Source organism: Podarcis muralis, chromosome 4, assembly GCF_964188315.1.
Source record: "Podarcis muralis chromosome 4, rPodMur119.hap1.1, whole genome shotgun sequence".
Taxonomy (NCBI): Eukaryota; Metazoa; Chordata; class Lepidosauria; order Squamata; family Lacertidae; genus Podarcis; species Podarcis muralis.
The window spans coordinates 32,737,766-32,761,247 of NC_135658.1; the positions used below are offsets into that span (position 1 = coordinate 32,737,766).

At 43.5% G+C, this 23,482-nt stretch overlaps 1 protein-coding gene across 1 annotated transcript in view; it reads right to left on the reverse strand.

Annotated features, from left to right (window-relative positions):
- The window catches only part of GAP43 (growth associated protein 43), a 59,446-nt gene that overhangs the window by 11,646 nt on the left and 24,318 nt on the right, over positions 1 to 23,482 (reverse strand). Inside the window, exon 2 of the mRNA XM_028726543.2 lies at positions 18,955 to 19,567. Within this exon, the coding sequence (XP_028582376.1) occupies positions 18,955 to 19,567 (613 nt within the window). The remainder of the gene's footprint in view (positions 1 to 18,954; positions 19,568 to 23,482) is intronic.

The following is a 23,482-nucleotide window of genomic DNA, read 5'->3' on the forward strand; positions in this document are numbered from 1 at the left end:
ACCTCCACCCATCCACAAAATCTTTTCACTGCAGGGGGGAAATGATGTGAAATCAGTACAGTAGTGTTATATCTTCATTTAACTCCCTGTGGTCCAGAAAATTGAAACAAGTGCACAAGATGTTCACAGAATCAAGTTTTCCAAGCATCACTCTAGCAATCTCAGCATGAACTAATAGGTGACTGTGTCAATATGTGCCTGTTTCTTCATTCAAAGACTTGTCCCACTACCTGCTCAAATATTGTATACTGCTGTTTTCCAGACTTTATTCTAGTATTGGTAGCAGTGACTAAACGGATTCTGATAGACCTTTGAAACTGAATGGAATGGAATCAGAAAATGTACAGACACACACCACATGCAGCGATAGGTCTACATTACTTTGGTGCAATCCACTGCTATTGAGCACTGTGTATTGCTACCGTAAAGGATAGGCCAGTCATTTGGCTCTTCCACCCCAATACTGCACTGATCTAGAGAAGATGACCCACACAATCAACCATGCCCACATGGCTGGGATATCCACATGCTTCTGGAGTATGGGGAAATGACTTCTGTATCTCAGCTGTGTGTAAAGGGAACTACCTTAACATAGGTATGAACAGTCAGAAGTTCCCTTAGAACTACCAAAATGTTAATGTCAAACCAACACAGTGCTCAGTAACAGAGCCAAAAGCATAGTGTGCAATGCTTTGGGAATACTGTGCTCTGCCATGTGTCTTACTGCTCTTGAATGACCAACTCTGGCCAAGAAAGTAACCAAGCATTCATGGCTGTTCCCTACCCTCCCTCCATGAAGTTTTCAGTAATGTCAGTGAATAAATCACACAACATTTGTGTATCACCAGAGAGACAGATTGACTATAAGTATCACTCATTATTAACATAATCAAATCAAAATCCAGTTAGTCGCTGTGTCCCATAGTTTCTAGTTTAACATACTGCAATTGTATCACTTTGGTAGGATGTGTCAGTTAAGGACCATACAACAGATACACCAGACCAGACCTGTGACATGAAGTTAGGAATATTCATGCAAGCATATTAGTTTGTCAAGGATGCAAAGCATTATCACTGACTAACATAATTGCTTATGAGGACACAGCATCAGCTACCTCCTCTCACTAATTACCAGCACTTGCAGTTAAGATGGCAGAGGTCAAAATCAGTTGCTTCAGCTCTCAGAGTTGTTTGACTTCTGCCATGCAAATGGGTTAAAATATGTTTTCTTTTAGCAGTTAATTCTGTGTCAGTGTGTCTTAGTAATAAATAAATAAAAATGCCATACTTTAAGACACGGAGCAATGGATCCAAACTACAAGAAAGAAGATTCCACCTAAACATTAGGAAGAACTTCCTGACAGTAAGAGCTGTTCGACAGTGGAATTTGCTGCCAAGGAGTGTGGTGGAGTCTCCGTCTTTGGAGGTCTTTAAGCAGAGGCTTGACAACCATATGTCAGGAGTGCTCTGATGGTGTTTCCTGCTTTGCAGGGGGTTGGACTCGATGGCCCTTGTGGTCTCTTCCAACTCTATGATTCTATGATTCTATTCTATTCTAAGACTGAAATCTGCTACCCATCCAAAAACAGATGGCTCCCTACAGGGTCCTGACATTAAACCTCCAGTAGGACCTCAGTGGAAGACAGAAGTGCCTGGCGTGCTCTGGTCCATGGGGTCACGAAGAGTCAGACACGACTAAACAACAACAACAAGGACCTCAGTAGTACATGCAAACTGTAAGTTTCCTCAGAGAAAAAAGTGGTAGTGATGGTAGTTGTAATGGTTTGAGCACCAATCCTTTACAGTTACAATTCCCGTTCATACTGTTACATGTGCATGCGTATGGCATCAGAGAACGATTCACAATCCTTTAGAGGATTTGCAGGTGTTACCTGAGGTTGTTACAGGTTGTAAGATTAAAGATTGTCAAAGTGCCATTAATTGTGACACTTGCAAGCAGGCAAAGGTGAGAGGGTGCAGTTACCCAAAGGTGGAACGTGTAGCCGCTAAACCTTTTGAGCTGGTTCACATAGATTTGTCCGGTCCTGTCAAGGCACCAAGTCTAGGGGGGGCCAGGTTTCTGCTAACTTTTCTGGATGATTTCTCACAGAATTCCTGGGCTCACGGTCTCAAATCCAGGGAGGATGCAGCACAGCTGATCAAGAGCTGGATTGAGGGGGTGGAACAGAGGTTCTCCACCAGGGTTCAAGCTATCATCAGTGACAGAAATGCTAAGTACACTGGTTCTGCTTTGCAGAAGTTCTTTCAACAGAAAGGGATACGACACACAGTTATTTCACCCCAGCAAGGTGGAGTGGCAGAGCTGAGAAGTGGAGCTCTGATTAAAGCTGCACAGGTGATGCTGAAAGAAGCCAGGTTACCTCCTGAGTTTTGGCTGGAGGCTACGAGGGCTGTGTCATTCACCTGGAATCGTGTCTACAACTCATTGGTAGGTGACACACCGTTCTCTTTGTTAAATGGCCGAAAACCCCAGGTTCACTTTCTGCGGACGTTTGGGACTCCTGCGCTTGTCTCTGTGCCTGAGGCTTTGCGAGGGCCAGATGGAGCCAAAGTCCAGAAAATGATCTTCTGTGGGTATGAGCCAGAAGCCCGTGCATGGCGATTTGCTTACCCGTCAGGTGATCAGAGTAAGGTGCTGATCAGTAAACACGCTGAGTTCTTAGAGGAGGAGGTGAAGTCAAAGCCTCCTGTTAGGCGTGATGTTCTCTCAGATTGTCTCTCTGATCCAGAAGACAGTTCTGATGAGGCAGAGGATGAAGTGGCTGAGGCTGCTGATGACGACCAGATCATTGACCAGGGTCAGGAGCAGGATGTAGCTTCTCCACAAGATGTTAAGAGAGCACCCAAAAGCGAGCCTAGTTCTCCTGTGAGTGTAATGGAGAGGATTCGAAAACGCTTTAAGTCAGAAGGAGAATCCCATGATGCAGAGGACACACCTGCTGATCAAAGTGAGTCCCAAAGTGTTATAGTTCAGAATTTATCTGGTTAAATTCCCTGGTGTGTGTCACCTGCTGACGTCAGCTAACAGCTGGGCGGAGACAGAAGCTTTAGAAGCTGGGCGGGACTATTCCCTGTTTGTTCAGTTTCTCTCTGTGTGTCTGAGAGAGAGACATGTTTGCAATGGCTGCCAGCAGCGATGGCTGAACTGTTTCAATAAAGAGCTGTAAATAGACAAACCGGACTGCGTGTGTTTGTCAAAGGACGTGATAGTTTTCCCGCTGTGTCCAACTCTGCTAAGCCGTGAACTGGAGGGAGCAACAATGGCGCAGCTTTTGAAGAAGTGTGCCGGACCCGTTGTAAACTGCTGATTGACGTTCGTAAAGTAATCAGAGGTCACGGCTCATCGATCAGGCTCTGCAGATCGAATTTCGTAACAGGTCATGGGTACTTAATTACCGCTTGTAAAACTATCACGGAAGCTTTGAAGTTGCGAGCAACGGAGCACGGCAGGAGACGGAGGCCGGAATCTGAGGCAAGCGGCTAGCTGAAAGGTCTGCCTGTGCTGAGAGCTGAGAGCTGAAGAGCAGCTGGATAAATCGTTTCTCCGGACGGGTGCTGGATAAGCTGTGAGTAAGCTTGGGGCCCCTTGGGAGAACGGGAGGAGAATGGCTGCTGCTCAGGCACAGGGCCATGAGAGCTTCAATATTCCCTTCGAAAGGCTCAATGGCTCCAATTGGGAAGACTGGAATAAGCGCATGTACTATTGGCTGGAGGGAAAGCAGCTGTGGGAATGCACGCAGGCTGATCCAGTCGTGGCCGGGCCCAATGCAGGAGCCGCAGACGTGGAGAGAGCCACTGCAGCGGCAAAGAAAGACAAGAAGGCCATGTCCCATGTAGTGATGGCGCTTGAGGCGTCGCAGCTCCCTCATATAGACGGCTTACGTACCTGTCATCAGATTTGGTCTGCTCTGACTAGAATACATCAGAGGACCACAGCTGGGGCTAAGATTCATGTGATCCGTTCTCTGTTTGAGAAGAAGCTGTCGCCAGGGGAACCGATAAGGGATCACATTGCCCAGGTGCTGACTATTTTCAGTAAGCTGCGTCAGCTCAATGTGCCCTTCCCTGATGAACTTAAGGCTTATACACTTTTAAGTTCTTTGGACAGGAGTTATGAGAACTTGGTTCTAACGATGGAAACGATGCCTCCGCAAGATCTTACGATTGATTATATTAGCGGACGCTTGATTGACGAAGAATCAAAGCGGCAGAGGGCGGTGAAAGAGGGCAAGGCTGGCACAGGGAGCTCTGGGTGTAAGGGCGGAGCCAGGCCAGCTGAATGCACTGTCCAGGCTTTTTCCGTTCGTCGTTGTTACATCTGTAATTCAACAGAGCATTTACGTCGTAATTGCCCCCACCGGTGCAGAGAGCCGCGGCAGGATGTTGTGAAGGACATTTCCCATGGGAATCAGGCGGGTTTCCATGGCAACAGGCCTGGGAAGACAGGCAGGCGTGGAACTGAGCCAGGTGGCCGTGGTAAACAGCAGGGAGAAGAGTCTTATCAAGTCTCAGCGAGTATGGCAGTGTTTGAGGAGGGCCGAGTGGAAAATTCCGAGATGGCCTTTGTAATAGACTCTGCAGCTAACCGCAACATGGTTCCAGAGACCCCTGCAGTCGAGAGGTGGAATTGCACGGCAGTTCCGAAGGGACAGACTATTAAGTTTGCAAATGGACAGAAAACTAGAGTTTCCAAGTGTACTAATGCCTATCTTTCTGTTTTACAGGAAACGGTGGATTTTTGTATTGTTCCAGAGATTCAACAATGTTTGTTATCTGTGCCTTATTTGTTAAGTAAGGGGTTCAAAGTTTGTTTTGAAAATGATGTCTGCACAATCTCCAAAGGGGGGAGGTTACTGGCCAAAGTGCGGAAGGGACAGAATGATCTTTTCATTCTTAAAACGTCTCTTGGAGGTGAGGGGAAGGTTGAGAAAGCACAAGCGTTGCGTGCTACAGTTCCCAACCAGCGTGCTACAATTCCCGCTCATAATGTTACATGTGCATGCGTATGGCATCAGAGAACGATTCACAATCCTTTAGAGGATTTGCAGGTGTTACCTGAGGTTGTTACAGGTTGTAAGATTAAAGATTGTCAAAGTGCCATTAATTGTGACACTTGCAAGCAGGCAAAGGTGAGAGGGTGCAGTTACCCAAAGGTGGAACGTGTAGCCGCTAAACCTTTTGAGCTGGTTCACATAGATTTGTCCGGTCCTGTCAAGGCACCAAGTCTAGGGGGGGCCAGGTTTCTGCTAACTTTTTTGGATGATTTCTCGCAGAATTCTTGGGCTCACGGTCTCAAATCCAGGGAGGATGCAGCACAGCTGATCAAGAGCTGGATTGAGGGGGTGGAACTGAGGTTCTCCACCAGGGTTCAAACTATCATCAGTGACAGAAATGCTAAGTACACTGGTTCTGCTTTGCAGAAGTTCTTTCAACAGAAAGGGATACGACACACAGTTCTTTCACCCCAGCAAGGTGGAGTGGCAGAGCTGAGAAGTGGAGCTCTGATTAAAGCTGCACAGGTGATGCTGAAAGAAGCCAGGTTACCTCCTGAGTTTTGGCTGGAGGCTACGAGGGCTGTGTCATTCACCTGGAATCGTGTCTACAACTCATTGGTAGGTGACACACCGTTCTCTTTGTTAAATGGCCGAAAACCCCAGGTTCACTTTCTGCGGACGTTTGGGACTCCTGCGCTTGTCTCTGTGCCTGAGGCTTTGCGAGGGCCAGATGGAGCCAAAGTCCAGAAAATGATCTTCTGTGGGTATGAGCCAGAAGCCCGTGCATGGCGATTTGCTTACCCGTCAGGTGATCAGAGTAAGGTGCTGATCAGTAAACACGCTGAGTTCTTATAGGAGGACGTGAAGTCAAAGACTCCTGTTAGGCGTGATATTCTCTCAGATTGTCTCTCTGATCCAGAAGACAGTTCTGATGAGGCAGAGGAAGAAGGGGCTGAGGCTGCTGATGACGACCAAAGTCAGGAGCAAAGTCAGGAGCAGGATGAGGTTTCGGTAGCTTCTCCACAAGATGTTAAGAGAGCACCCAAAAGCGAGCCTAGTTCTCCTGTGAGTGTAATGGAGAGGATTCGAAAACGCTTTAAGTCAGAAGGAGAATCCCATGATGCAGAGGACACACCTGCTGATCAAAGTGAGTCAGAGGAAACACCTGAGTTTGTGCCTAGGAGGTCCAGTCGCCCAACAAAGGGTGTCCCACCAGAGAGGTATCAGGCCACAGGTGCGTGGATAAGTTTCGCACAGTGCGATTCTGAAAGTTGTGAGGTGGTTCCACAAATGCCAAACAGGTTTGCCAAGGGAAGGCGCAAAGCATTGGGGAAGGAATTGATCTCACAAGGTACTGAAGATGTTGCACAGGTATCACGCAGGGACACAAGGGGGGGTGTTATAGTTCAGAATTTATCTGGTTAAATTCCCTGGTGTGTGTCACCTGCTGACGTCAGCTAACAGCTGGGCGGAGACAGAAGCTTTAGAAGCTGGGCGGGACTATTCCCTGTTTGTTCAGTTTCTCTCTGTGTGTCTGAGAGAGAGACATGTTTGCAATGGCTGCCAGCAGCGATGGCTGAACTGTTTCAATAAAGAGCTGTAAATAGACAAACCGGACTGCGTGTGTTTGTCAAAGGACGTGATAGTTTTCCCGCTGTGTCCAACTCTGCTAAGCCGTGAACTGGAGGGAGCAACAATGGCGCAGCTTTTGAAGAAGTGTGCCGGACCCGTTGTAAACTGCTGATTGACGTTCGTAAAGTAATCAGAGGTCACGGCTCATCGATCAGGCTCTGCAGATCGAATTTCGTAACAAGAAAGTCCATTCAAATATATTTTTACCGTTTTTCTGCTCTTGGTGCTCCAGCTGCCAACCCTGGTTGGTTTAAAATTACTCCCTAGTTCAGGCTCTCACAACCTGAGGTCCTCCAGATCTTTTGGACTACAACTCCCATCATCCCTGACAACTTGCTATGCTGGCAGGGGCTGATGGGAAATGGAGTCCAGAACATCTGGTGGGTACTCAATTGAAGAAAGCTGCTCTAGTGGCACTTAGTCTTAAGCATGACTACTCAGACCCTTTCATGATGACACTTACTCCCTTCAATGCTACTATTAGCTCAAGAAGTGCACCTGTCCCTCCTACTTCAACACCCATTGAGTTCAATATCACTTACTCCTAAGTAAGAGGTAATAAGATTGCGGCTTTAACCAGAACACAACACAATTAGCACACTTTGTTTAAAATCCACACAGACAAAATGCACCCACTCTAACTTCAACAAAATCAAACGATTCACATAGCTCAGCTACCAAGGGCATATCCCAGAAAACCCACCACTGCCCTCAGACACTGCAATAAGCACTTATGGAAATACACAATGGCACAAGAGGTTTAATCCTCTTACCCACCATGATCATTTCCTGCATCTGATAATTCTCAAAGGGAAACAACATGTCCTTCAAGAAGAAAAAGCAAAATCGTGAAAGGTGTAAGGAATTTGAAATGAATGAATTTGCACTGTCTCTTGTTGAGCCAAACATGGCAAAACAGGAAGGCATGTTCAGCTCTGATGAACATCCCATGGAGGAAATTACAAGACTGGGCCCAAGTTAGGTTGGCTTGGTTAAAGCTCTTTTACTTTAAATAGCTGTAGAGAAGAGGGAATTTCAGCAGGTGTAAGTTTCAGTCTTCTTCCCAACTAGTAAATGTACACAAGCACTGTCCTCTTTTTCACCTGGTCACCCTAGACCTGGCCCCTAAAACACAAACTGAGTTCTGTGAATGATGTGGCAGGATAGTGATCCATAAGACAACCTTAATTAGATTGTTTTCCCTCCGTGAATAACTCCCACATGCCCAGCCACAAAGGCAGTGGTTTTAATGCTAGCATCTGATGGCCTTATACACCCACTCTGCCAGACATATTAATTGCTACCCCCAAAAGCCCAGAGAGGGAATAGTGAGCTCTTGTGCTGAGTCATTGAAGCCCAGGTGTGAAAATGTCATGGTAATTACTTCTGAGTCATGTTAACAGGTGCATTTAATTAGTTCTGGCCCCTCTTGAGAGGAGGGAGGGCAGAGAATTGAGGGATACATCAAAAGAGGCTCTAGTGAGAAAATATAGGTATAGGCAACAACTTTTTGGTTGCAAGGTTTCTGCAGAAATTCAGTGGACCATTGGTCCATCTAACTCAACATTGTTTATACTCATTGGCAGCTACTCTCCAGGGTTTCTGCCTGAAAATGCTGGGGACCTAGGACTTTCTACATGCAAATCAGATGTTCTGTAGAAGTGCTACAGCATTTCTCCTGTAAAACAATCTATTTTTAAAATCTAGTTAGCATGGAATTCACACTATTCTATTCTTATGAGATTCATAAGCTACTTCAAGTATCCCATTTACTGAGGGAAGGTCTTGGGGCCATATTTAAAAAAGACTAACAGTGGAATCCTATGCATGCCTATTCAAAAGTATTGCCCACTCTGTTTAGCTAAGTATATATAAGGTTGTAAAGTTAGTCCACATTCTTCAGAAGCAGTGTAAAAGGTTTACAGAGAAAGCAGCTACTTCTGTTAACAGTATACTAGTCTTACATGATGCAGCAAGAGCCAGCTGAGTGGACAATGCAACTCACACCCCAAAGCCATTCATCAGTTTTTCCCATGGGCATTTGTATGTCCCAGTATCTTCTTAAATGAATCTCAAAATCTGTTATGAAACCATTTTTCAGCACATGAAAGACCCTAATGGAGCTTAAAAGTCCTGTAATGTACTAAAAAATGAGACCATATTTTCAGTCACCTATCTCCTAGAGTAGCTTTGCTGAAATCTGATGTTATGATGCCCCTCTGATAAGGTGGGTTTTTGCTTTAACAAAATAAAGGGATAACTAGGACTTACTCATCTTGTATTGAAAGCTGATACAGTACAATACGACAAAGGACTACATGTGCCTCTCTTGTTTCCGTATTCATGGAAAGACTATATCTAACCTTATGGAGCTGCTGTAGATGTTTAGAATAACTGCTGGCCAGTATCTTGTTTGTTTGTTTGTTTGTTTGTTTGTTTGTTTACTCTTCTGACCCTGTCATTCACAAATTGGAAGGCACTTGTGAATTATTCCATAAACAGATGTTCTTAGCCCAGATGCACTTAGCAGGGATGTTCCGCTATGGATCTTTATGCTGTGAAACAGGTGGAAATGCACATTACAAAGTGTAGCCTATATAACCTTGACTGTTTTCTAATGGACTTGTTCCTTTGAGCACAAAATCCCAAAAGATATTCTAGCAGCTTTTGGTTTTCATCTGAAATGTTTAGCCTATTAGATGCTGATATTAAGGGACTGTGTTACTGCTGTAAACTGCATTGCCATTTCTCAACTGTACACAACAGGCTCTCGGGTCTGTACAATGCATTATATCTCCTGCCTTCTCAAAGCTTAATTCTGTGCTTTTAAGAGCTGGGTGTGTGGGTTATTTTGTGGTGGTGGGGCCAAACCTCTCCAGGTATATAGTTATCAGAAGCTAGCTTGAAATGCAGGTGTTGGCAATCTTATTGCTGATATTATAACAGGTCTGATGATATTTAATTGGTCTTATTGTTTCAAATTTTGAATTATGGTGCTAGAGGAGACTCTTGAGAGTCCCATGGACTGCAAGAAGATCAAACCTATCCATTCTTAAGGAAATCAGCCCTGAGTGCTCACTGGAAGGATAGATCGTGAAGCTGAGGCTCCAATACTTTGGCTACCTCATGAGAAGAGAAGACTCCCTGGAAAAGACCCTGATGTTGGGAAAGATTGAGGGCACAAGGAGAAGGGGACAACAGAGGACGAGATGGTTGGACAGTGTTCTCCCATAGTCTCTTACCTTGTTTATTCTCTATCAACAGTTTGGTTAAACTGTGAAATGCAGATTGATCTTGAATATCTAACATGCAAAGACTAGCATGCAAGTGGTGTTCAACTTGGAACAAAGCCACTTCATTGTGGCATAGACAATTTTAGGTAGGGGTAGTCAAAAAACAAGGAGGGGTATGTGCATGTGTGTACAAACTAGCCAACTGTACAAAGTGGAGGGATTACATTCATTGCTCTGACCACTTTTCCTTCTGGCCCCACCCTGCTCACTGGCGTGTGGCCCCTGAAAGGCTGCACAGAAGGACACGTGGCCCTAAGTGTGAAAAAGCTTCCCCATCACTGCTAGAAATGCAGAAACTCTCGCCTATAGGTCAATTAACAAAGCAACAATTCAACATGAGTTTCAAGGTGTAGAGAGCCTGGCCTCACTTGCCAATTTCTAAGTCTACCAGTTTACCAGACTCCCATAGGTTTTTCTCACTAGCCTAGCCAAGCAGTATGTCACCCATACAGAGCAAACTGAGCTTGTTGACAACCACCCAGATCCCAATGCAGACTTAATTAAGCAAGACCTTACTATTTTCAGTTAACATGTTCAAGGGAAAGTAGATTTGGAGTATAATCAAGAAATAAAATGAAATGTTGACTCTTAAGAGAGGGCATGCTCTGGATAGACAAAAGGCAAAAGTTATCTTATGTTATAAGTGAAGATATTTCCAGATGATTCCTGAAGTTAAAAATCAATTCCCCTTTCCGCTTCCCTGGAAGAGATTTTGATTAACATGGCAGCATGTTCATTCCACCAATAACACAAACCAGTATCAGGACCTGGGATAGCACAGATCCCCTTTAGGACACAGAGCATAAACAGCAGTAGAGAGAATGATTTCTGAACTTCTGAACTATCCTTATTTAGAAGTTGTGGGACAACATTTCTATGGGTCCAGCCAGTCTATAGGCTCTTCTGCATTAAAAGAGTACCTAGATTCCCAATCCCTAGCTCTCAAAAACTTTGATTGAGCTGATCAGAGACAAGCATGTTTGAAGCTATTTCCTCACCGGGATGCAATTAATATGCAGGTTCCTAGGAGGAAATTAGAAAATAATCTCTGTCTTGCTATTAGTCTAGCTCTTGGCCAGTGATGTGGAAGCTAGAGACATTGACTGGTTGTTGTTGTTGTTGTTGTCGTAGTTTTTAAAGCAGAATCCATCTTTGTGCTGAAGTCTGTTTTGCTGCTCAGGTTACCTGGGGAAGAAAAGGGAGCCCTTTGCAATAGATGAAAGCTGGCTTTGAAGCAGGGGATGAGAAAACCCCTTTGGAACAAAAGGGCTACATGATGAGAGTTGCTTTCTCTAAGGGTGATCTTGGTGATGAGAGATGAGATTTTTACAGTGAAGCATACTTTACTTATGGTAACTAACTCTGCAATCCCAACCTCACTTACCTGTGAGTAAGCCCCATTTCATTCAATAGGACTTACTTTTGAACAGACATGGGATCGTGCTGCAATAACATATTCTAAAAATATTCATTCATTCAGACAGTCAAGGCTTTTATATGGTACCCATAATATTTATCCCAGGGCAGTTTACATTGTACAATAAAACTGAGTAACAACAACAATATAATATATACAATTAAACAATTAAAATCAGCAAAATTTGAGATGATTAAATGCCAATTAGATGTGAAAGCAACAGCTAACATAGCATCCTTCCAATATTTAACATACTTCCAATTAAAATGGCTGAGAGAGTAAATGTGTCTCAACCTGATTCCTAAAAGTTAACAGAATGGGTGCCTGGCAACTCTCAAATAAGCTGGAATAAGACATGGGCTGAGTGACATCATTTGGTACTCTACTTCAGGCAGAAAACTGACTTAGGAAAGCCTAAATGGTACTGTGTCTCCTTATTAAGAAACATAATTTAAAAGGGGACCGAGGAGGAAGCATGTGACTTCCTTGGGAACAGTCAGCAAATCACCAGGAAAGCCCTTCTGCCAAATGTCCAAAGCCATGACTAGGGAACCTGTGAACCTCCTTATGCTGTTTATTCTGGGTAAAATTCAAGGTAGCACTGTGGAGGTCGTTCCGTCTGTGCAAGCATTGCAGCTTCTCAGATGGAACAATCATCCATGTGTGGTTCTGGGGGCGGGGTTCTTAACCCCACTCCTGAGCCAATTATGGGGAGTGCATGGGAGGAGGCGAGTGGGGAGCCCCATTGCAGAAGCCACTGACAATGTGCAGGACTTCCGCTGACACAGTTTGTTAAGTGAATCCCATCCTTAAGTAATGTATAGTCCCCTTTTCAGAAAATTTATTACAAGGTGATGACAAATGTTGTTCAGTTAAACAATAACAGTATTCTAAAAATGCTGCAGCAATACACAGAAAATAATACAAAGTATTCATAAATAAAACAAACCATCTCCCCTCAGCCAGCATGGTTAGGGATCATGGCAGCTGGAAGTCCAGCAACATCACAGGTTGCCCAGCAATAGTTGTAATACCAGAATATGGGGAAAGCACTTATCACTCCTTAGTATTAAAAGTGGAAATGCAATCTATGAGAGGGAAGGAGTATTTGCAAAACATTCATAATTAGCAATAAAGCCAATAAACATTACTGACCAGAAACAAACAGGGAAGAACAAGGAGTTTGTGGAAACCACACTGGATTTCATTGCACAGGAGAATGCAAGGTTGCATATGATTTCAAGTTTAGACATACACGTGGCCCTTGTTATACAGAGCTTGCGAAGAAGGAAATTACACATTGCATAGCTAGATTGAACATTATAGTTAATCCTTCCATTGCCATCACAGGGGAGCCAGTGTGTTTGTTCACTTAATAGAAAGCAGTGCATAGATCTCTGGATTAATGCAAGTGAAATTGGAACAGGCACTAAATTTGCTCAGTGTGATAGCAGCTACAAAGCACGGTGTTTCAAATACTCAGATAAAATGGTCACATTAGAACTAGATTTCTTCATACATTTTATATTACAACTGACATTTCCCCGACTCAATCCTGTATGCACAAGTGATACCCAAAGTAGCTGAAATGTGTCTCTTTACCACTATCCTGTATAAAATAAAATAGAGCTTTTCAAACATTTTGAAAACCATCCACAGAGATCCATGTCCACCAGGAAACTGAAAGTAGAATGGAATAGTTATCCATAGGTTCTTGAGATATAAAGACCCCTAAAACAACCTGAGAATGTGGGGAGACAGAGAAAGCCTTAATGTAAAACAATGCAGCAAAGATACAGTGCCACATTCAAAGAGAGAGATTTTGCCAGCTTTACATGCATAATTTGACTTTCCTGAGTACAGAGGCATACTTTCTTCTTCAGATAGCTACGTAACCCTTGAGATCATTGTCACATGAAAATCTGGCCTTTTCCAGCCAGGTGATCTACCACAAATTGTCTTTTTATTGCTTTAGAGCAATAGCTGGTATATATGTGATAACTTTGCAGTGACTTTCAGAACAATCATATCTTCAAATTATGCCCAGCCAGCAGGATAGGATCACCTCCTGATCTGGCAGAGGACATCACTGTGCCACTGTAAAAATCTTTATGCCAGCACAGAGATACTTGGGCCTTGGAAGGACATTGATCCTGGTAGAGCATGAAGTGTGAGGTGGCAAGAGAGGAACCAAGTTAGAATCCTATGCTCCCTCAAGGCTCCATCCCACCCCTTGAGATAGTGCAAGTTATGTGCACAAACAAGGTAGCCTGGTGGCTCACAAGTTGACAGAGAGATAGCATCAGTAGCATAATGGAACTCAGAATAAACTGAGCTATTTTCTGAACCTTAGGGGGAAGCAGTTGCATTTTCCAAGTTCAACAGTGATCCTTATATGAGAAAGGTTGAGTAAATTCCAAATGTAGGGACTATCCTTACAGGATAGAAGAGAGGGAATCTGGACTTCCTATACCATGCACCTCCAAACTCGGCCCTCCAGATGTTTTGGGACCACAACTCCCAACATCCCTAGCTAGCAGGACCAGTGGTCAGGGATGATGGGAACTGTAGCCCCAAAACATCTGGAGGGCCGAGTTTGGGGATGCCTGTCCTATACAATATCAGTTTTAAGCAAGCATTTTTGTAAAAGATCAGTGCATGTCCACATCTCTACAAGAATAAGTTGCATGTTTTAATCGCTTCAATGGATCCCACACAAGAGACATTCCAGCTCAGTTGTGCCAGATGTTAAGAAATAAAAATGATTATTATAATTGTAAGTCCTGAAATATCTTGATTATTGCAGTTACTTGATGCACTAGGCAATTCCTGCACACTGCTCAATTTCAGATGACATCATGGTTTCCCAAACATAGGACAAATAAAGGGCAGGGTATGTCTACTGTCAATGTCACCCATGAGATCATGTCCTTGAATTAGAAGATTGAGGCAGTAACTACAGGAAAATTTATTCCAGATGAACACCACTGCAAAAATGTGGGCTGACCTGCATTTACTTTTTTGTAATAGTGGGAGCCAAGTGTGCCTTGGAAATTAGCCAGCCAATGATACCATCTTGTAGCCAACTAGATTTATTTATTTGTTGGCAGCCTTCCACTACCAATTACAGTGCCAGCCTTTGCTCACTGAAATAATAATGCCAACGATTTTTAGAGCAAGTGTCAGGCATCTCTATGAAGACTCAGGAAATTCCTACGAAAGTTCAGGTCCACCTTACACACTCCAAGCCAGCTGTCATTGGCCCCTTTAGAGAGTAATGCATGGTGTATACCATAGAGACCCTCAGGTCATTAAGGGGAGAGAAGGAAAGGATCTACTTTGTGGGAAGTGGATTAAAGGTAGGCACCTGACCGTGGAGACAGTAGGGTGAAGCATTTATGAGGTGAGCAAGCACCTTTTCATGTTGTGCCATGAAAGCAGTTAAGTGGCCCTGCTCGCCTTTCAATTATAGTTTAAAGGGAAAGTGAATATTCACTCACCCAATCTATTTTAATTCCACCTTGTATCCAAGAGGGCCCACAAAATGGCATCATCAGTAGACACACACATTTTTATTCCTGTCTTCATTTCACAATTTTATGAAATGTTTGGACAATGTTAATTTAGAGCCAATTAAGCTAAGCAAACATTGATTTTTGCTCAGCTTAATTCCAAGCAAAAAAAACACAACACCAATCAATTTTCCACTAATAGCTCAATCAGCTCAATCAATTTCTTACTACTATCCTACAATTCATTCTAATATAATCAATCCTATCACTTTTTGTATTGGCTTTGCAATGGTTTTGCTACCATGAGCCAAAGGGTAGAGGAAAGCCCTCAAACTTCTTACTTGTTCCAGGAAAGATAGGTTTTCTTGCAGAATTCATGGTCTAGTTTTAATAAGTTGAGTCAGCTATGTGAACTGGAGCATGAACTCCAGGCTGGCATGTGAACTGTTCAAAGAGCCTGGAATTCAAGTATAGTGTTAAATCCTAGATGGAACCTTGGAAATTCCTCTTGAAATACCCGAGATGTTTTGCCTGCCCAGGAGCATCCAAATTTGCCCCTATTTCTGTCAAATATTTGTTTTGTTGTTTATTGGATTTCTAACCCACCCTTCACTGTAAGGTCCCAGGGCAGGTTACAGCAATACAATTAAAACAATATAAAAGAAGTAAACAATTTATATGCAATTATAAAGGCAAGTAAAACAATCTGAAGCAAAAGCAGTGCCATATAGTTTAACCCAAATATAGAAAAGATGGGTCCCACAAAAATGTTTAGCCTGGAGAAGAGGAGGTTAAGGGGTGATATGATAGCCATGTTCAAATATATAAAAGGATGTCATATAGAGGAGGGAGAAAGGTTGTTTTCTGCTGCTCCAGAGAAGCGGACACGGAGCAATGGATCCAAACTACAAGAAAGAAAATTCCACCTAAACATTAGGAAGAACTTCCTGACAGTAAGAGCTGTTCGACAGTGGAATTTGCTGCCAAGGAGTGTGGTGGAGTCTCCTTCTTTGGAGGTCTTTAAGCAGAGGCTTGACAACCATATGTCAGGAGTGCTCTGATGGTGTTTCCTGCTTGGCAGGGGGTTGGACTCGATGGCCCTTGTGGTCTATTCCAACTCTATGATTCTATGATTCTAAAAATACCTGAATTTTCAGAGTCCAAGACAAAGAGGTATGTCTTCAGCATACGGCTGAAACTGTATAATGAAGATGCAAAATGCATATCTGTGAAGAGGGTGGTCCACAATGTAGGGGCTGCCACAGAGAAAGCCTGGGCTGCATTTCCTGCACTTCTGAGGGTGACAGAACTACCAAGAGAGCTCCTCTCCTGAGTCTAATACCCAAGAGAGGCTGTAGGGATGGAGGCAATCTTTCAGCTATTTAGGGCGTAAGATGCTGAATAGTTTGGCTGAACCAGTTCTACCTAGCGATGTTGCCATTTTAATGGGGTGTTGAATCTAAGTTTTTTATTTTGTCATTGTTCCTCTCCTCCCACCCCTTGCTATCTTTCTGATAAAAAACTTCACTGGAGGGAGAAGTTCAGTGACATCTTTAGAGCCAAGCCATGGGCAACCTAAGGCTTCTTGGCCTCCTCACAGTGAGTTACACTGGCATTATTGTAACACAATGCATACATGGCACTGTGCTTTCATAATACAATCAAAACTGATACATGGCATTACCAAGCTTCTATGCTTGCCTTGCGTATGGCGCCACTGTAATAGTTACAAAACAAACCTCTCTCTGCCTATTGGTTGATTCAGAAAATGAAAGAATGGAATATTTAAATCAGAACCCAGTGGAAGATTGTGCAAGGTTTGCCATAGTTGAGGATGGGCCATCTGCACCCAGTGTCTCTTCACAGACCATATTCCACTGCCCATTTGCTCTGGCACAGTTCCACGGAGATTAATTGGACTACATGGGAGCAAATGAGCTTTGCAGCCTCTTTCAACATGCCTATTGACTGAAAATGCCCCTAAGCACCTTCTTTGCCATCCCTTCCCCCACCTCTTTCTTCTCCCTGGCCCCAGCAAGAAAAGCTCAGTTCCTGCTGAAAATAATTTACCCTTGTCAACCAGAATTGTGAAGTTTATTATACACATAACCTATGTGTCCTTGCTTATTCAGTTCATCCCACTCAAAGTTTTAGATTACTAGCTTTATGGTACTGGAGACATTGCTTTCCCATGAGATTTACAGATCAATTTGGCAGAAACTGTGATTCAAAATCATCTCTGGCCCATCTCCATTGAAGTCATTTGGAATCAAGCCATATGAAAACATGACCCAAGGAGAATGGATACATTTCAGTTTGGCTGCTCTTTCTGCCTGATACGCTGTACATTTTACTATTTGCTTATTGCTGTTTGGAGAATAAGGCTATTAATGGTTACTAGCCATAACTGCTGTGTGGCGTGCCCCTAAATAATAATTGTTGAGAATCACAAGTGGGGTGAATGTTGTTTTGCTCAGGGTCTGCTGGCCGGCTTCCCAAAAACTGCTGGTTGGCCACTTTGAGAGCAGGATGCTTGAGCTAGATGGGGAGAGGGAAACACTAGTAGTTTAAGTCTCTAGTATAGAGCCCACCTATACAATTCCTATGCTGGTTTCAGATTTTGCAGTTATAAGCCACCTTTTCTGGGTTATCACACCAAAGCCTATTGTCTCCCCCTCACCACCCTTGCACCACAAACCTCCAGCTGACCTTACCACTATCATTCTGCCATTTGTGTCCATTCGTCCTACCCTGCATGTGCCCACTCAATAGCTTCGATTGGTGGAATTGGCACTACTACAAGTGCCACACAATACCCATTCCACATTAGTAAGAATTCAATCATTTAGTGTGGCAGCACCCGCACTTTGGAACTCTGTGACTCTTGAGATCAAGCAGACACCTCCACTGTACTCTTTTAAGTAAAGGTAAAGGGACCCCTGACCATTAGGTCCAGTCGTGACCGACTCTGGGGTTGCGGCGCTCATCTTGCTTTATTGGCCAAGGGAGCCGGCGTACAGCTTCCAGGTCATGTGGCCAGCATGACTAAGCTGCTTCTGGCAAACCAGAGCAGCACACGGAAACGCTGTTTACCTTTCCGCAACTGCTAAAAACAAGCCTACCCAGATGCTTAGAAAGTTGAGGTGATTTTAATTTGTTTTCAGTATTTTAACTTCTGTAGGTTTAAAAGTATGGTTGTGAAGTTTTCTGATTTTACTGTTTTATCTTTTGTAAACCATTTTGAGGGTGATTGTTGTTGATTTACAATCAATCGGTGTATGCATTTTATGAAATAAATGAAATAAACTAAAAAAATTCAACCTGTGCTGGCCCAAGGCAGTTTGCTGCCTGGGGTGGAACAGTAAATTGCACTACTCAACCCCACACTCCATCCCACTGCCCAGTCATGACACACAGTACCCAAAGCTGGTCAAGTTATTCTGGCACCTGAACACCTCTCCCCACATTTTGGATGTATAAATGCAACAATAAAGTAAATTGCTAACCATTTACTGCTCTCTCATCACCCCTCAAATCAGCTGCCCTGGGTTGTGGATTTATCAGGCAATGCAGTACTCATGGACAGAAATGGCCAGACGTTATGGCAACTTTATTATAAATGGTATAATCTGGTGACTGGGGGTATGTTATGACACCCAACCCAACCCTATCGTGGTGGACAAGGCTCAAAATCTTTTGAGTGCCCAGAGTTTTTGAAACTTCTCTCTTGCAACACTTAAAATGTATCTCTCATAATGTTTGAAAATAGGTTTGGTTTCCTTATGGGTGAAATCTCCTTATGAGGTTTGCAGGGGAGAGCAAGGGAGATAAATCGCTTGCTGGTCACGTCAAAGCCCAAGGACTGTAAATTGGGCTCTGCTATCATGGAGCAGTACCACAGAGCCAGTCAATTGCCAACTTTCATTTAGGATAGATGGCTGCCTGCTTTAAAGCTATACCTGCCCTGTTCTCATGAAGGACCACCGGTGGCTTAATCCTAATGTTAATCCCCAATTCCTAGCTCACACATCACCACTCTATCTCCATTCCAAGACAGCTTTCCTCCCTTGCTATTGTTAGCGTACCTGTCTTCTCTTCGGTTTGGCTACTCTCCGCTGTGTCTGTTTGGGGTTGCGCTGTTGCCTTGGCAGTAGCATCCTCTGCAGCAGTGGGGGTAACGGCAGTAGTGACAGTGGCAGGCACTTCGGCTTGTTTAGGTTCCTCCTTGACTTGGGCTTCGTCGGCCTTCAAGGATGGTGAATTATCGGTAGAAGCTTTAGTGGCACTTTCCGTTTCAGCGGCAACAGCAGCGGACTTTTCCTCCGACGGAGCAGCGGGAGTAGTGGCCTTTGTGGCAGGTTGTTCTGAACCAGTGTCAGCTGTGCCCTCCCCCTGCTTCTCATCTGCTGGAGTGCTTCCTCCTTTGCTGCCATCGGCAGGCAGGGCATTCTCAGTTGGAGCAGCTTCTGTAATAGCAGCTTTGCCATCCGCCAAGCCATTGGCGAGGACTTCCTCCTTCTTCTCACCAGCTTCAACATCAGTAGTTTGGGAATCTCCCTTCTTCTCCCCCTTGAGCTTTTTCCTTGTTATGTGTCCACGGAAGCTAGCCTGAATTTTGGTGGCTGCCTTATGAGCTTTATCTTCTGGTTTGATGCCATCTTGTTCAATCTTTTGGTCAATGTCATCATTTTTTTCAACCTTTTGTGGGGAGAAGAAAAGAGAGGGGAGGTTTGATTAGAAATCTCTCGAGCAAATACATTCCGTGAAAGTTAGTTAGGGTGTTTGGGCAAGCATATTGCAGAACACACATAGCAAACATAAAGCAATTACAGGAGGCTTTCATTTTCCTCATTCCTGGTAAAATGGTTCCTAAAAAGCAAAGTTCATAGTAGAAAAACATGTTACTACTAATATGCAGCATTAAAGAATGAAAATCCAGCATGTGGCTTCCATTCCATATTCAACATGCTAAGCCAATCCCATATTTATTATACTTTGAACTCTTAAGAGAGACACTTTATACTTATTAGGGAAGATAGGTGAGTGGCCTGTCACTCAACACCAGTACACCATTCCCATAGCAACTGCCACTCTACAATGATGTTCTGTGCTGACCACACCAATATGTTCAGCCTATGCTCTGCAACATTCAAGGAGACTTTGAAAGCACTCTCTCCATAGCTTTTAGGAGCTGCAGGCTTGAACTGCCATTTTCCTTCCATGGTCAGCACAGAACTGTGGCAACCACTGCAGAGGACCCGTCCCCAGAGCTTCAGGATTTTGGCAATGCCTCTGAAGAAAGCATGCATGGAAAAAGCCATATACTTGTCACAGGGCTTGCAGGTCATGCCAGATAGATAGATAGATAGATAGATAGATAGATAGATAGATAGATAGATGATTGATAGATAGATAGATAGATAGATAGATAGATAGATAGATAGATTAGATAGATAGATAGATAGATAGATAGATAGATAGATAGATAGATAGAAAGATAGATGATAGAATGGATCTGTATATGCATCAACTAAACATCTCATTTAGAATTTTGAAATGTGCTGTTCAACAGTAAGAGCAAAATGCAGCAGCAAGGCCAAATATATGCAACACATCTCAGTGATCCATTACCAGGTACAATTCAAAGTATTGGTTCTGACCTACAAAATCCTAAGTGGCTCGGCACCAGGTTCTTTGAAGGGGCATCTATTCTCATATGAACATTTATGGGTGCAAAAAGTCTCGCCACCTTAGGAACACAAGAAGCTGCCATATGCCAAGTCAGACCATTGTCTTGCCTAGCTCACTCCTGACTAACAACAACTTTCCAAGGTTCTAGAAGGGAGTTTGTCTCAGCTTTGAGAAGGGAGTTCGTCTCTGGAGATACCAGAGATCCTACCTTGCGTGAGGCCAAAATTTGGCACCCCAGCTCCTGCATATCACCTTCTGTTATGCTCAATTCACTACATCATAGTGGCAGTGTCCTACAGTGCCCCTCCTAGGCTTGGTGCCCAGTGTGGCGAAACCAGTTGTGCTGCCCTAAATCTGCCTCCTGGACTTTCTGCCCACAAAGCATGTGCTCCTTCATGAAGCAACAGCCCTTCCCAACATATCTTCTGAGATGAGGTGGTGACAGCAAGACAAGGGGCCTCTTCTGTTGTGGCACCAATTCTCTGGAATCCCCTCTACCAACAGAGGTACCTGGCATTAGCCTTGTTTTCTTTTCTGTGCCAGGTAAAAACCTTTTTATTTGCCCAGGTTTTTTAAGTGCTTGATGAGATTTACTGTTACTGTTTTATCTTAATTTATTGCTCCTCTGTGTCTTGTTTTATTGAGATGTTTATGACTCATTGTATTGCATTGTGGTTTGATTATTTTATTGCAAGCTGCCACTCTGAGAGCATTGCTGAAGAGTGCCCTATAAATACTCTAGATAAATAAATAAAACAACCTGAACATATTTATCATGAAATACTATCCTTTTGTTTCCAAAACAAGGGGCACATTTATCAGATGGTTTCTTTTAAGTGTGGTTTTAAATGACCTGACCTACAGTGCATACTGGCAGCCTCTATCTAGTGCAAACATAAGCACTAAGTTGCTTTAAATGTTTCCTAAAGAGGTATTAAATGATTGATAGCTCTGTTTTGACTTCTACACATGAGTAAATGCCATCTTTTAGGTCTCTTTTTATGTACATATTTTTTTTTTTCTCTTAGTAATTCACCAGCCTTGAGTACAGCAGCCTGATGAGAGGCTGACCTCATCAGACCTCTATAGCTCAGTTGGTAAAGCATCAGACTCTTAATCTCAGGGTCCGGGTTTGAGCCCCATGTTGGTCAAAAGATTCCTGGATTGCAGGGAATTGGCCTAGATGACACCCGTGGTCACTTCCAACTCTACAATTCCATGATACTATGGTCAGGTAATTAGCAAAGAGTTTGTAGGAAAGCAGAGGCAAAATTTAAATGGGCTGGGCAGGGTGGGGCATAGCTGAGTGGCACAGCACATGCTTTGCCATGCAGCAAGTCTCAGGTTCAAGTCTCAGGTTCAATCCTCAGCATCTCTGTTGAAAAGGATCATGTAGCAGACAGTGGGGAAAGTCTCTGCCCAAGACCCCAAAGAGCTTCTGCCCATTAGAATACACAATGCTGGGGTAGATATAAGGCAATTTCCGGAGGGTATCTAGAGTATCTGTGTTGCAGTACAAAAACAACAACAACAGTTGTGGCAAATAACAAATTATAAACAAATAAGCTTTTGTGAGCTAGAATCTACCAGATGCATAGTGTAATTCACAGTATACAGCCACACGGGAAGAACTTTAAGCAGTGAAATCAAACATGCTTTGTTCTCCTTGCCCATGGTTGGTGGGCCAGTCTTTGGTTACATACATCTCCCTCATCTGAAACAGCTACTCACCAGCAACAATAGCCCACACAACCTGTGGAACCGCAGCTTGCAGCTGACCCAGATGCCAACTCTGCCTCCCAACACACCCAATCAAGCGACACAATTGCAGGAACCAAAAATGTCAGCCACATCATCAAGGGTCGATTTACTTGTTCATCTTCATCATATACATTACTATCATCTGTCAGAAATGCCCTTCCACATTCTACACAGGGCAAACAGCCTAGTCCAGGTAGAAAAGAATCATACGGGCACAAATATGACATCGGAAACGGTAGCATTCAGAAACCTTTGGGAAAACATTTCATTCTACAAGGATGCTCTGCTATTGATCTTGAAGAGGCCAAATGTGAATAAAGGAATTCCAAGGGATGGGTTCCAATGTGAAACTCCTGGATTATATTTAATCAAGAATTTCAGTTCTATTCATTTGGATCCGAGTAGAGACAATGGTTTCATATCCTGCTACAGGTGTTAATTCACTCAGCATTACCATCTTGATTGTTTTATCACCTATCACTACACTTGTTTTGTATACATTATAGCTCCAATTGAATTGTCATTGTCACTGTTTCTTGCATTTCATTTCCCTCCAACTTCACTGCTTACACACACACACCCCACTAATATAATACGATTTAAATATATATTTGCAACTCAGTATGCATCTTCATACATTATGTGAAGTGGGCTCCAGTCTATGAAACTTATAGCACGATAGTAGTCATTAGGGGGCTACAGCACTCTTGTTGTTTTTGATGTTCATAAAGTAATGGGAAAGTCCTTCTTCTGCTCAGGACCCAGGGGAGCTGCTGCCAGTAAGAGTCAACAGTGCTAGGTTGGATGAATCTGATGGCCTCTCCATTTTCAACATCCATCCTGAAATTTCCAGTGAGGCTCCCAAAGGTAATGTTCTGTACATACACATTTGTTCTTTCAAATGGGCATCTTAGAATGCATTAAGAACCCATTTGCAAGCTCGTCGCCTGGAGATCTTTCACAGCCCCAGGGAAATCCTGCAGGATGAAAAGCACAGCACAGCTATCTGAAGCTCTGTTTGAATGCACTGGGGGAGAAAGCCACACTTGAAATAGCTTTTCAATCTCCTTCTGTAGGAGTTACAGGTAGGTAGCCGTGTTGGTCTGCCGTAGTTGAAACCAAATAAAAAAATTCATTCCAGTAGCACCTTAGAGACCAACT